The sequence below is a fragment of the Gorilla gorilla genome, chromosome 13 (genome assembly GCF_029281585.2).
Source record: "Gorilla gorilla gorilla isolate KB3781 chromosome 13, NHGRI_mGorGor1-v2.1_pri, whole genome shotgun sequence".
In the NCBI taxonomy this organism is placed as follows: domain Eukaryota; kingdom Metazoa; phylum Chordata; class Mammalia; order Primates; family Hominidae; genus Gorilla; species Gorilla gorilla.
The window spans coordinates 119361481-119377316 of record NC_073237.2 but is presented as its reverse complement, the minus strand read 5'-3'; the positions used below and the strand labels follow the sequence as shown (position 1 = coordinate 119377316).

General features: G+C 35.2%; 1 protein-coding gene across 8 annotated transcripts in view; it reads right to left on the bottom strand.

Annotated features, from left to right (window-relative positions):
- Nucleotides 1-15836, bottom strand: part of RABGAP1 (RAB GTPase activating protein 1) — a 171659-nt gene that overhangs the window by 93918 nt on the left and 61905 nt on the right. For all 8 annotated transcript variants that reach the window (XM_055351856.2, XM_031014589.3, XM_019033938.4 and 5 more), the window contains 4 exons: nucleotides 13635-13745; nucleotides 13182-13248; nucleotides 12429-12531; nucleotides 11003-11172 (listed from right to left, as the gene is read on the bottom strand). In XM_055351856.2, coding sequence (XP_055207831.1) covers nucleotides 11003-11172; nucleotides 12429-12531; nucleotides 13182-13248; nucleotides 13635-13745 — 451 coding nt within the window. The remainder of the gene's footprint in view (nucleotides 1-11002; nucleotides 11173-12428; nucleotides 12532-13181; nucleotides 13249-13634; nucleotides 13746-15836) is intronic.

The following is a 15836-nucleotide window of genomic DNA, read 5'->3' as shown; positions in this document are numbered from 1 at the left end:
GCTATACAAAAATATATATATACACACATACTAAAGTAAAAACACAGAAAGGGAGATGGGGGAATAAGATGTTCATGAGCTATAGAAATATCAGCCAGAGCAGATTTTTATCATTGCAATGTTCATTTGGGTTCTTAAAATAAATTAACCCTATCATGGAAGTAAGGCCATGATAGTGGCAACACGCTCTTTCAATATCATCTTGAAGCACTGTTTAATATAGAAGTCAGTAAACTTTTCTGTAAAGGGCCAAATAGTAAACATTTTAAGCTATATGGGCCAGTTGTCTCTATTAAAACTACACAACTCTGCTGTTATAGTGCAAAAGCAGCCAGGCAATAAATGAGTGAGTTTGGCTGTGTTCCAACAGAACTTTATTTACAAAAACAAGTGACAGGCCAGGTTTGACCTACAGGCCTGTCTGTCAACTTTGGTTTAACATGTCCACCCAAGGATTACTTAATTTTCTAGATGAATATGCCATTTTGACTTAGCTACTTACTATTAATTAAGGACTCAGACTCTGAAGTTACATGTTAACCTATAGATTTGTGTCCAGGAGATATGCAAATGATTTCTGTCCAAGAGAAAATATAACCCAAAAGTTACCTAAAGGACATTAACCAGTTTTATTTCTAATCTAGTAATCTTATTGTAACATTCGTTTTTTTGAAAGGAAGGACCATGTAAATCCAAGTTCCACAAGTACTCAGAGTTTTGCTACCTTTCTGGTTCTCTCATTAATTAATACACTGAATTAGAATATTTGATACATGTTCATTCTAAATTGATAATTATGATTTTTAACTCTTGAAAATTATACTTTAATAAGAAAGAGAATTTAAAATTTTTGTTTTGTTATAAATTGCTCTTTGAAACATCAGACAATTGGTATCCTAAACAGTTCAAAGATCAGCAATAGCTCTTTTTTTTTTTTTTTTTTTTGAGATGGAGTCTCCCTCTGTCGCCAGGGCTGGAGTGCAATGGCATGATCTCGGCTCACTGCAACCTCCGCTTCCTGGGTTCAAGCGATTCTCCTGTCTCAGCCTCCCAATTAGCTGGGATTACAGGAGCCCGCCACTATGCCCAGCTAATTTTTTGTATTTTTAGTGGAGACGGGGTTTCACCATGTTGGCCAGGCTGGTCTCACGATTTACCTGCCTCAGCCTCCCGAAGTGTTGGGATTACAGACATGAGCCACCGTGCCCGGCCAGCAATAGCTCTTTATCTTAAAAATAAACAAACCAACGTGGTCCACTTAGAAACTCTTCTGTATGTCATAATGACCAAAGGACACGCTGCCTTTTGAAGTCAGATAAATACAGTCAATTACTGGACCAAACTTGTAAGTCAAGGACTCTAACTATGAAAAATGTTAATTGTTGAAGCTGGGTAATAGTACATGGGGATTCGTTATACTATTTTACAATTTCTGCATATGTTTGAATTTTCTATAGTAAAAAGCTTTTTGAATTATATATGTTAAATATAAAACTTTTATATATTAAATTATACATAATTTAAACATAGGTTTTAAATTATATATATAATTTAAACATAGGTTTTAAATTATATATATAATTTAAACATAGGTTTTAAATTATATATATAATTTAAACATAGGTTTTAAATATATATATAATTTAAACATAGGTTTTAAATATATATATAATTTAAACATAGGTTTTAAATATATATATAATTTAAACATAGGTTTTAAATTATATATATAATTTAAACATAGGTTTTAAATTATATATATAATTTAAACATAGGTTTTAATTATATATATAATTTAAACATAGGTTTTAAATTATATATATAATTTAAACAGGTTTTTAAATTAGATATCTTATATTTATGAAATATATATGTTATAAACATATAAAATAATTAAAAGCAGTCAGATGAGACAAAAAAGGGTAGACTTGAATAAATGGAAAGACATCCCATGTTCCTGGATAAGATGACTCAACATCATAAAGATGTCAATTTTCCCCAATAAAAACATCAGTAGTGGCCAGGCATGATGGCTCATGCCTGTAATCCCAATACTTTGGGAGGTTGCGCATTTTGGGAAACGAAGGTGGGCAGCTCACCTGAGCCCAGGTGTTTGAGATCAGCCTGAGCAACAAAGGCAAAAGCCCATCTTTCTTAAAAAAAAAAAAAAAAAAAAAAAATACAAAAACTTAGCCAGGTGTGGTGGTGCGCACCTGTGGTCCCAGCTACTCAGGAGGCTGAGACAGGAGGATCACTTGGGCCCGGGAGGCAGAGGCTGCAGTGAGCTGAGATCGTTCCACTGTACTCCAGCCTATGTAATAGAGCAAGACTCTGTCTTGGAAAAAAAAAAAAAAGCCAGGCTCAGTAGCTCACGCCTATAATCCCAGCAATTTGGGAGGCCTAGGCAAGTAGATTACTTGAGGCCAGGAGTTCAAGACTAGCCTGGCCAACATGGTGAAAGCCCATCTGTACTAAAAATACAAAAAATTAGCTGGGCCTGGCAGCACATGCCTGTAATCCCAGCTACTCTGGAGGCTGAGGCAGGAGAATCACTTGAACCTGGGAGGCGGAGGTTGCAGTGAGCCAGGATCATGCCACTGCACTCCATAGCGAGACTCTGTCTAAAAAAAATTTTAAAAAAAAACCCACAAACAAATGAAAAACACCAGTAGTTTTTTTTTTTTCCAGAGCTACACAAGTTGAACATAAAGTTTATATGAAAAATAAACAAGAAAATCCAGGAAAACCCACAAAAAGGAGTATTTGAGGAGGGAAGGTAGACCTACCAGATATAAAAACATATTATAAAGTCTACACATTGTCAGGTGCAGTGGCTCACGCCTGTAATCCCAGTACTTTAGGAGGCTGAGGCTGGTGGATCACCTGAGGTCAGGAGTTCGAGACTACCCTAACCAACATGGTAAAACCTAGTCTCTATTAAAAATGCAAGAAATTAGCCAGGCGTGGTGGTGCAACCCTGTAATCCCAGCTACTCGGGAAGCTGAGGTGGGAGAATTGCTTGAACCAGGGAGGTGGAGGCTGCAGTGAGCTGAGATCGCACCATTGCACTCTAGCCTGGGTTGACAGAGTGAGACCCCATCTCAAAATAAATAAATAAATAAATAAAAATAAAGTCTACATAATTACAACCATGTGATTCTAATGCAAGACCAGAGGAACAGAATATAAATACCAGAAAGAGGTTCAAACACACAGGGAAATTTCATATATGATAAGTGTAGCATTTCAAATCACCGGGTAGAAAAGTTAATCGTTTTTAATGAATGGTGTTGGGACAAGAGAATAGCCATTTTGAAAAAGATTAAATCAAATCCACACTTTACGCTATATACCAGAGTACATCGGAATAAAATACTAATGAATCAGAAATCTAAAAGAGTAAAATGAAACCATATAAGTAACAGGAGAGTAACAGAAGAGTGTATTCTTTTTGTAACTTGGGAGTTAGGAAAGCCTTTCTAACTATGATCTCAAATCCAGAAAGGTTTAAAAGAAAATATTGATATATTCAAGTACATAAGAAGAAACTGCATGACAAACCCAAAAAGAATCACCATGATGTAAGCTAAAAGATAAGTGACAAACTGGGAGGACTATCATATCTCCAAGGGTTAATCTCTCTTGAATATACAAAGAGGTTCTGAAAATAAAGACGAAAAAGACCAAAGTCAAAGAGAAAAATGAGCAAAAGATATGAATAGAAAATTCACAGAAAACTCACCCTTATACATTAAAAAGGCAGAGGATAAACTAAAACTATTCTTAGACACCACTGCCTCACAGATCCTTAAGTCTGACAACACACTCGACAACCCTGCAGAGAAACAGGTATTCTCATACCCTGTCCATGGTTACACCTTCTACGAAGGGAATTTGGCAAATATAACAATAGCATATGTACATTCACCTTATGTGTCAGTGATTGTACTAATAGGAGTCTATTCTAAGATGCACTTTCATAAAATCAAAATAACACATACATAAGATTCCACACTGCAACATTATTTGGAACAGCAAACGACTGGAAACCAGTCCAAGTGTCCATCAATAGCAGACTGGTTGAAAAGCCCATAGTTCATCCAAATAGGACAGTACTAAATAGCCATTAAATCGGAAATGAGGAAATCTCTATGCACTGATGTGGAATGATCCCCAGGATATATTAAGTTTAAAAAGCAATGTATAGGATAAGACATATGGAGTATGCTAATTTTTATTTCAGAAGGAAGTTAAAAATATACAGAATTTTATCTTCACAAAAATGAAATCAGGATAATAAACCATAAACCAATAATAATTGTTATCTATGGGTATGGGGGTAAGGAGATACAAATGGAAGCAGACTTCCGAGTATACATTTCTACATAATTATGACATTTATAAGTATTTTATATATTCAAAAAAAAAAAAAGGAAAAAAAAATCCCAAGCCCCTAAGCTAAAATAAATGGAAACAAATGAACCTAACTATATGTCAAATGGTAACAGAACCACAATAAAAAATTATTCCCAGTGATTTTTAAACAGCAACCATTTTATAATCTTACTGAAACATATTCAAAGGACAAAAAGAAGTTCCATAAAATCTTAAATTTCACCCAATAATTCTATTATTAACTGCAAGACTTTTTTAGTTTAGTTTTTTTTTTTTTTTTCTGAGATGGAGTTTCACTCTTGTTGCCCAGGCTGGAGTGCAATGGCGCGATCTCGGCTCACTGCAACTTCTACCTCCCAGGTTCAAGTGATTCTCCTGCCTCAGCCTCCCGAGTAGCTGGGATTACGGATGTGCACCACCACACCCAGGTAATTTTGTATTTTTAATAGAGACAGGGTTTCGCCATGTTGGTCAGGCTGGTCTTGAACTCCTGACCTCAGGTGATCCATCTGCCTCGGCCTCCCAAAGTGCTGGGATTACAGGCATAAGCCACCGTGCCTGGCTGACTTTTTTAGATTTTGATGAAGATAAGGCAAATAAATTATTTACTGTTGCTGTAAATAAAATATATGCATATAAATATTTTAAAAAGAAAATCCTGTAATGGCAAATTATTATTGAAAATACGTGAATGAACTCAACTGAATCAGGTAAATATCACCAACAGATACTAAAAATATTACTTAATTAGTTATTGGCTGGGCATAGTGGCTCATGCCTATAATCTCAGCACTTTGGGAGGCTGAGGTGGGAGTATCATTTGAACTCCAGTTTGAGACCAGCCTGGGTAACATGGTGAAACTCCGTCTCTCCAAAAAATTAAAAAATTAGCCAGGCATGGTAGTGCACCTTGATCCCAGCTACTTGGGAGGCTGATGTAGGAGGATCACTTGAGCCCAGGAGGTCAAGGCTGTAGCAAGCCGTGCTTTTGACACTGCACTCCAGGCTGGGCTGCAGAGTGAAGGAAAAAAAAAACAAAAAAGACGTTGTTGAGAAACAGGATATTTGGAAGTTGCCAAAGCATCACCCCCAAAGATTACTTGCTAAGTGTCAAGAAAAACCCTATTTTACAAAGGAGAGATCCAGTGGTCACCACCTTAATTAAGTGATCACACTTCCCATCAGAAATACTGGAACAACCTAATATCACACACCTCTCAATTCAGCAGTGGAATGGAAAGCATTTGTATATTTTTATCTTGAGAGGAATGTGTGTACCACACACATACACTCTCAGCAAATTAAAATAAGAGGCCCGGGTATCCAGTTATAGTTACACTAATTATCTGTACAACATTGGCCATACCACTTAGTCTTTCAGATATCAGCTTCTTCATTTATAAAACAGTAATTTTATGAAAGATTTTAAGACCCCTATAGTTTAATTGGCAATAAAAATGACATTATTCTATAGTTATAAGAATGTTTAATTGGTCTTTTGTTCGCCTTATGTCACTATTGGAAAATCTATTCATTAGATCATTTTCTTGCTCTTTCAGTAAGTAGTATAAGAAAATTTAAGTCCAAGAAAGCAATCCTCCTGTCCCTACTAATGTTTAGTTTCTTCTCTACTATGATGCTATCTTAATATAACAGTCTCACAGATGGGAAGGCTTCCAGGATAAAAGTAATTGCTGAGTCACCAGATAATTTTAGTGAAAGGAAAAAGAATCAATTTTTAAACACGTCTTAAAAAGCATTTACATATTGTTTTCCTATACTGGCAGCAAAAAACAGAAATGCTGTATGTTGTATATTCTTAAATTTGCTTTGTAGCATTGTTTCCTTTTCAGTCTAAGGAGAACGGAAAATGGTTAAAATTTTAAATTATGCTTAATTTCAGTAAATCCTAAAAATACTCTTATAGATGAAAAGAAAAAAGTAGCATGTTTCTCTGGAGAGTGTCCTGGCGGAGACTTTTAAAAGGCTTAGATATATGTTTTGTTCATATAACATCCCATAGAAATCTACTGCTAAATATCTTTGGATCTCAGTTTCCTCATCTATAAAGTGAAAATACTATTTATCCTCATTGAATCACTGTGAAAACTACATAAGATTTTAAAAAGTGAAGTAGCCAAGACAATGATGGTCACAGTTGAACCTCAAATACTTTTTAATGCCATGAATATAAAAGAGGGAATAAATTTAGTTTATTAAGTTACAAGGGGTGAGATTAACAGTGTTCTAAATGCTTTAAGACAGCGAAAAGTTGTTCAAATTCTTCCCATTCTACCTCTCCTTTCCCACTCCCTAGCACTCCCCCTAAATCCCCACACAAACACAAAGACTTATCCAAATAAGGAGAAAAATAAAAGATTATCATCGGGAATTTCCTGCTCTCCCCCGAGCCTCCACATACACACTTCTGCTTTTTGCAAAGAAAACAGTGAAAACTCAGCTTATGTTTAGTTTGTAGCCTTAACAAAGAGTCCAGAGCAGTCTCTTAGGCTGCATTTCAGGTATGTTTTTGGCTAGTTTACCCTGTCAAGTCATTTTTTAGCCTAACTAAAAAAAAATTAAGTTATTAATAGAAGTTATGTTATTATTTGAATAACATACTGTATGAGAATATTTTAAAAGTTTTACATTGAATTAACATGTAGCTCTGATTATGGTTGCTAAAAATAAAAAATAAATTTTTAAAAATAAAATTAAATAAATTTGTTTCCATAGAAAGATATATTCTTCTATACCCAACCACAAAACCTTGTAAACCCATGCAGTCTTTGAATCCAAGGTTGTATAACATTAGATGTCAAAAGGAAATGCAAGATCAGGGGAATCTTATTTATGTTCACTAAAATGAGATTAAAGGGTTCGAACGCTAATTAAACAGAACTATTTTTTACATACAACTTTTACTGAAAATTATTATACAACTATTCTCAGGCCAGTAAGTAAAAAAAATATATATATATAATAAAAATATATATACAACTAATTTCTATTTACCATCTAGGAACTTTTTTTTTTTTTTTGACGGAGTTTTGCTCTTGTTGCCCAGGCTGGAGTGCGATGGTGTGATCTTAGCTCAATGCAACCTCCACCTCCCGGGTTCAAGCAATTCTCCTGTTTCAGCCTCCCAAGTAGCTGGGATTACAGGCATGCACCACTACGCCTGGCTAATTTTGTATTTTTAGTAGAGACGGGGTTTCTCCATGTTGGTCAGGCTGGTTTCAAACTCCCAACCTCAGGTGATCCGCCCGCCTCGGCCTCCCAAAGGCTGGGATTACAGACCATCTAGAAACATTTAAAGATCATTCTCTCTTAATCTCTAAACTTTCAAAGTGGTGTTTGTAAACTAGTTTAATTTCTGATGAGTTCTTCTCCCGGGGCTCACCCTCCATCTAAATAATCAATGCTGTTCTGATTTCATGACTTAGTGCTTTTTTTATTAATTTGGTGTCCCAGAGAGGTTGTATAATCCTTCTCAATAGTAACAGCAAATATGTAGGGAGAACTTACTATGTACTGGGAACTATTCTAAGCATGTTGTATAGTTTTTAATTTAATGACACAATAGCACTATGAGGAAGATTCTATTATGCTGACAATTTACAATTTATAAACTGAGACTCAGAGAGTTGAGGGAACTTGCTCAAAGTTAACAAGCTAGCGGTAAAATCCATGTGCTCTGACTCCAAATTCAAGTTCTAGATGACGACCCCATGCTAATCCTCTGCTCCTGCTACAATGAAGAGCTGGGAGAATAGTGCTGGGACTCAGCTTTACTTTGTCTCTTAGGACAACACTGAAAAGAAGTGTCCATGCCTGCTCTGCTTATTTCCTTTTTCTAAATATACCCAATAGGGCTAACTTGGGTGTACTAGAATCAAAATTCTTGCTATCGAAATAAAAAAATGTAATATGGAAAAGTATATTCAAGTAAGCCCCACATACAACACTTTCATTTTATATAACAGAAAACAGAAGTTGCATGTAAATAAAATCAATTCAACGTATATTTATTGAGAACTACTATGTTCCAGGTACTTGGGATAAGTCACCAAATAAGACAGATTAAGAATCTCTCCTTAGTAGAGGACTCTAACATTCAAAATAGATAATAAACAATATAAAAGTATGTTACATGGCATTATCGGTATGTAAAAGTCTGGTTAAAAAAATAAAAAATAGGGCCAGGCGCGGTGGCTCCCACCTGTAATCCCAGCACTTTGGGAGGCCGAGGCAGGCGGATCACGAGGTCAGGAGTTCGAGACCAGCCTGGCCAACATAGTGAAACCCCATCTCTACTAAATAAAAAATAAGGTCAGGCACAGTGGCTCAAGCCTGTTATCCCAGCACTTTGGCTTTTACTGAGTAAAACTTTGGCTTTTATTGAGTAAAACTTTGGCTTTTATTGAGTAAAACAAGGCTGGAGGGTTTTATGCAGAAAAGTGATAAGATCTGATCTTAGGCTACTATTATGTTGAAAAGAAATCAAGAGGGGACAAAGACAGAAACAGTATGATGGGTAAAGAGGTTACTGCTAGGCCAGGTGTGCTGGCTCATGCCTTATAATCCCAGCACTTTGGGAGGCTGAGGTAGGCAGACTTCTGGAGCCCAGGAGGTCAAGACCAGCCTGGACAACATGGCAAATCCCCATCTATATTTTAAAAAAGAAAAAAAAAAAAAGGCTATTGCTATAAATGATGACTCAGATGAGGACTATTGTACTCTAGCTGGTGAGAAGTGATTAGATGGAGATGAGATAATAAACCTTTTTGGACATGTTAAGTTTGAGATGTCCTGAGAACCAAGATAAAGAGGAGCTTTAAGGAAAAGAAAGTAAGGAAAAGAAAGTCATCATCTAAAGCAAATGCTACAGACAGGTCAAGATGAGGACTCAGATTAGCAATTTAAATCAGTGGTGACCTTGATATCTTCCAAGGAGTTTTGCTACAAAGGAAAGTAAAAATGGAAGCAGTAGGTGGTAGAACAACTGGGGGCCAAAGAAGAGTAAAAGATTGGAACAGAGATTTTGGCTGCTACCCACCCACAAAAAAGACAGAGTATGAAGTTTAACTTTGATCAAGTTAACTGCCTGATTTAAGAAAAAAAAAAATCAAGACTCTTCAGAAGAAAGTAACAGAATACAGTCTCTACAATGCATCACTTAAGACGTTTAACTTGTAATCCAAAATTACAAAGAAACAAAAATGTGCATCATCATACATGAAAATTAGCAGGCAAAATTCTAAAGTGGCTGTACTGTAATTATGCTTAAGGATTTAAAAGAAAACCTGCTCAATGTAAAAGAACAAACAGGAAATCAAGAGACAACAGAGATAAAAAAAAAAACCCACACAGACATTTTAAAAACAAAAAATATAGAAAATGTTTTTAAAATTCATTGAATGACTCTAACAGATTAGAAGTTCATAAAAATCAGTGAACTTAAAGACATATTAATAGAAAGTATCCCATCTGAAGAAAACAGAAAAAAGACTGGGAAAAAATAGAGCCTCAGAGATATCAAAAGTTCTAAAATATACATAATTACAACCCCAGAATCAAAGAGAAGAGAGATGGGCAGGAAAAAAAGTTTAAGAAATAATGGGCCAGATTTCCCCCAAATCTGGTTAAAAAAAAAAAAATTTTAAAATTAAAAATAAAAGCATAAATTTAAAAACGCAAGAACCCCAACAAATCCCAAGCAGGATAAACGGAAAGAAAACCGTACCTAATCATGTCACAGTTAAACATCTGAAAACCAAAGATGAATAATCTTAAAAGCAGCAAGAAGAAAATGACACATTATACCCAGAGGAACAATAACATAAATGAATGCTGACTTCTCATCAAAAACAATGGAAGGGCTGGCTGGGCAAGGTGGCTCACGTCTGTAATCCCAGGACTTTGGGAGGCTGAGGTGGGCGGATCACCTGAGGTGAGGAGTCCGAGACCAGCCTGGCCAACACAGTGAAACGCTGTCTTTACTAAAAATACAAAAAAAAAAAATTAGCCGGGCATGCTGGCATACACTTGTAGTCCCAGCTACTTGGGAGGCTGAGGCAGGAAAATCACTTGAACCCGGGAGGCAGAGGTTGCAGTGAGCCAAGATTGCGCCACTGCACTCCAGCCTGGGTGGTGACAGAGCGAGACTTCATCTCAAAAACAAACAAACAAACAACAACAACAACAATAAAAATGAAAGCCAGAAGAATAGGAATGACATCTTTAAAGAAAAAAAAGTCAACCAGAATCCTATCCAGTGAAAATACCCTACCGGGATGAAAGCCAAAAACAGACATTTTCATCTAGAGAAGTTTAAGAGAATACATCTTTAGCAGATCTATACTTAAAGAAATGCTGTTCTTCGGGTTGAAAGTAAATGAGACCAAATGGAAATGTGGATCTTTGGGAAGAAACAAAGAGCAATGAAAATGACAAGTAGGTGGGTAAATATGAAAAATATAATTTTTCCTCTTAATATATTTAAAATACACATGACTGTTTAAAGATCTGAGGGCTTAGAAATCAGCCTCAGATGTGATTTCTCCTTTCTTATTCCCCCTTCTATATTAATAGAAAAATACAGTACCTGTTTTAGTTTCAAAAAGAAATTTTCAGTAGTACTACGTTTGCTGAAGGGCCAGAATAATCTTTCATTAGGTGAGCAAACGCGGACTTTTGTCTCCAGGAGAAATCGAACAGGCTCCTGTACTTCTGTTATTACCAAATCTACAGCTGTGGTCATAAACAGGACTTTATCTAAACAAAGAAAGAGAGAGGCTGAAGAGGTAAATCAGAAACACAAATATATTTGCTCATAAGATTCCATAAAAGCTATTACTTTTATTATAAACTTTCAAAATACCTTAAGTGAACCATCAATTAAACATGTAAAATAACTAGACAAATAACTGGTTTCAAAAACAAATTCCATATTGAGAATTATTTTAAAGTAACTGACAGTAGTATACACTGTAAAGCTTTTAAAACTGTACTGTCATCAGGAGACCAAGGCAGGCAGATCACTTGAGCCCATGAGACCAGCCTGGCCAACATGGTAAAACCTTGTCTCTACTAAAAATACAAAAATTAGCCAGGTATGTTGGCACATGCCTGTAGTCCCAGATATTTGGGAGGCTGAGGTAGGAGAACCACTTAAACCCGGGAGGTGCAGGCCGCAGTGAGCCAAGATTGTGCCACTGCATTCCAGCCTGGGTGACAGAGTAAGACTCTGTCTCAAAAATAAATAAATAAATAAATAAATAAATAAATAAATAAATAAATAAAATAAAATAAAATAAAATAAAAACACCACTGTACTGTCAGATTGTTCTGCACAAGTGGCATATGACTTCTTTATGTCACCCTCATCAACACTGAAACTTCTCAATTTTTAAATTTGGTTAACAATGGTATTTGAATGGTCTGTTTACATCCTTTATTTATCTATAGTGCTATTAATAACAAAAAACTGAAGAGGGGAAAAATGCTCAATAAGAGGCATTTATTAAGCAAATTACATTTTCAGAATGGGATAATATGCAGCTATTAAATGCCATTCAAAGAGCATATGAAATATCTTCCAGATACTTTATGCATAGAGTATTTGAAGAGCTACACAAGAAACTGCTAACAGTGATTCCTTTGGGACAGAGCCCTGGGGACTGTGGTAGACTCACTTCCCCCTATAAATCCTTTGAAATTTTTAACCATTTATGTGCATGGATTACCTCTGTACAAAAATAAAACTTATAAGTCTGTAAGTAAATAAGCATATAAATAGAAAGAAAGAAAAGAAAGAGGGGAAGGAAAAAATGAAAAAAAGGATGGAAAAGTGGGAAAAAGTGATACTTTGCTTATAGGTCAAATTTAATAATAAAGTGAAGAACTATTCAAATTCTTCGGTTTCATCAGAATTAGGTAAACACTGGATATTGGTCAAAGAAGGGGTCCTTAGTTTTGCATCTCTTCTTGAGACTAAAATTTCTGTTCATGATGTCAACAATCTGTATCACCTTTAGGAGTTTCTTCATTTACAACTTGAAAATGTGGGGATTTTGGATTCCAGCTCCCCGTAATAACATACGACTTTCCATCTGAACTTTTGCCCATAGATTCCTAGAAAAAAAGAGTAAAAATAAACCCGAATGCCACAGTGAGTGAACAACAGTTAACCCCCATCTTGCTGCCTTTAAAAACCAGAAGCTGCAAAAATATAAGAATATGGAAGAGGATAAGTGTATGTGAATGATTACATTTATGGTAAAAAATGTGACAATTATTTATGCAACTGTCCTGAAGTTATATGTAAATGCTTATGAATATCAAATTGTATACACATTAAGAAAATCCACAACCTAAATCCAATGTTGAATTCTTCTTTCATGTGAATTATCATATAATTTTTAGTTTTGAAAATATTTTCAGATAATGGGAATAATACTAATAACTCCTACTATTGGTAAGATACATGACAGTCTATAATTCTTTAATAAATTTTCTCTTTTGATTATCACATCAACTGTACTCAAATATTTAAACAAGAATTTTATCACCACCACACAGTTAACAGACCAAGGCTTATCCAAAGTCAGACTTGTAAATAGCTAGTCAGGAAAAAGGAAATTATCTTATCTTTGCATGTTGTTTTTATAGCTTACAAGATCACCTTCTTAAACATGTTTTAACACTAGATTCAGATGAGAAAAAGTGAAACAACCTTTACTGAAGAAACAGTATGTAACTTTCTAATAAAAATAAATTCTTACCAAATCTAGTAAGTGCATGTCACTATTTCGTACATCTTTTCCTGGACTAAGGAGAAGACCAAAACACCTACAAAAAAAGAATTGACATAAATTTAAGAAAAAAGATAACACAAAAGAACGTTTAAATTAGGCCACTTTAAAAACAAATTCTTGCTGATAGAAAAGAGAACACATTAGAATTATCAATAAATTTGTGTTGCTAAAATAATAATCCTTCCTTCAAGATCAGCTAATTCTGTTTGCCTTTTATTACCACATAGTTGAAGAGAGTGTATTAGCTGATTATTTATAGTAGCTATTTCAAAGTAATGAAGCACTGACTTCAGTAACAAAATAATTTCCTAGGGAACAAAATTCTTTGGAAATACATTTTTTAATACAGTGTAAAACTATGCCATTAGATTGATAAAAGCCAAAATTTATATTTAAGCTAAACTTACTAAAAATGCTTACCTTTCAATGGCAAGTTCTTTATTAGTTGTTTGCTGCACATAGATGACAATCTTCTTATCAATTCCTTGGCGTAGTTTAAAGCACTGTCTGTCCTTATCTTTGGGAACTGCACTGTAGACCAACATGTTTCATTAATTTTGCAAAGCATTTTCTTGTCACATACTAGAACCATTTTTTTAAACAAAGACCTCAAATCTCTGATTCTTTTCTGTGCATAGTTTGCAAATAATAACAAAAAAGAAAAAAATCATTGTATGCCTCTTGATGTGAAAACATCATTTGAGTCTAGGCACTATGGCTTACACCTGTAATCCCAGAACTTTGGGAGACAGAGGTGAGTGGATCACTTGAGGTCAGGAGTTCGAGACCAGCCTGAGCAACATGGTAAAACCCCATCTCTATTAAAAATACAAAAATTAGCTGGGTGTGATGGCACATGCCTACAGTCCTAGCTATTCGGGAGGCTGAGGCAGGAGAATCGCTTGAACCAGGGAGGCAGAGGTTGCACTGAGCCAAGATTGCGCCACTACACTCCAGCATGGGTGACAGAGCGAGACTACATCTCAAAAAAAAAAAAAAAAAATCATTTGATATTTGCAGGTAAACCACTAAAGCATTTATAAAGCTAGAAAAATCACTCCTATGCCCCCTAAAACATAACCTTAATTTTCTCTTTTGTTGCTGTAAAGCATGTTTCATGGCATCTGACATACAGAACTCAAAAAAAAGTAAGTATTCTTTCCTTTATATTTATCACTGAGCTTTACAGATAGATTATTATCACCTTCTTTGCTTAAACATATAATGAAGAAAAAGATACTTAATCATAGATCTTTTGAGTTTCAAAGCAAGGTATCTTTAAAAAGTAATAGAAATGAGGAAGATATGGCCAATAAGCTGTTGCCCAACACTTCCCTTAAGCACTGTTAACTTTATTATAAACCAGTGTAATAATTATAAAATACTAACTAGTGATAAGGTTAATAAACATCAGCTTAATTAAAAAGGTAAAAATATTCTTTTTCTTTTTTTGAGGCAGGATCTTGTTCTGTCGCCCAGGTTGCAGCACAGTGGCACAATCTCATAGTTCACTACAGCCTCAAACTCCTGGGCTCAAGCTATCTTCCTGCCTCAACCTCCAGGATACCTAGGATTACAGGTACATGCCACCATGCCTAGCTAATTTTTTAAATTTTTGGTAGAGATGGATCTTGCTATGTTGCCCAGGCTGGTCTCAAACTCATGGGCTCAAGCAATCCTCCCACCTCAGCCTCCCCAAGTACTGAGATTACAGATGTAAGCCACAGCAAAGTTCTTAAAATGACAGTTTAACAAAATAATCCCCTGTTCTCCCACACACCACTTTCTCTAGCTCATTGTTCTCAAAGGTAAACATCTGTCTGTGGCCATCAGCCAATATGCAAAAAATCTAAATTGTATCTTATTTCTGTATAACTTTAAGATAATGGCAATAGAACCATTAGTCGCTACCGTAAATGGCTAGATAAAAGCTCTGAACACCTACTCAAACTTAAAGGTAGCCCTAAAGAAATACTAATTTGAAGCTCTTCTGCACTTTATTACTATTTATACTAATTCAAGAACATTTTTGAATACTTCCATTAGAAAATCAAAGAATCTTAGCAAAGAACTCTAAAAATGTCAAAAATGTTCAAAGAAAATTTTTGCATACCAAACTGTTAAATATTTGTGACAGAGTTTTCACCTATAAGGAAATGGAAGGGTCTCAATTTTCAACTTGTAATAGATACACTGGTCTCTATGTTCTTTGGATGCTCAAGTAAATATAATCCCACTGTTTAGCAGTTTAAAACAACAACAATAGACAGAAAGTTGTCTCTGGTGTTCCGAATCTACAGGGCTGCAGTAAGAGGAAGCAGAATGGAGAGTGTAATCAGTGGGTGTTCACCTCACTGAATGTCAGGGTCCTAGATTATATTTCTGGTCTAATAAATACATCATGTGAATGTATCCAAGTAGGGAATTTAGTATTTAATTTCTATTGTATAAAATAAGAAACTGAAGTACAGGCTTAATTTCCCTGGCTTTACCTATAAATAAGCACAATATAAACTACCCAATTTATCTCATGAGGACGGTTAGTGGATTAAGTAAAACAAAAAAGAAGTGTTTTGAATGGTACTTTGAATGAAAATGCTCAATTTAGGTCGGGCACAGTGG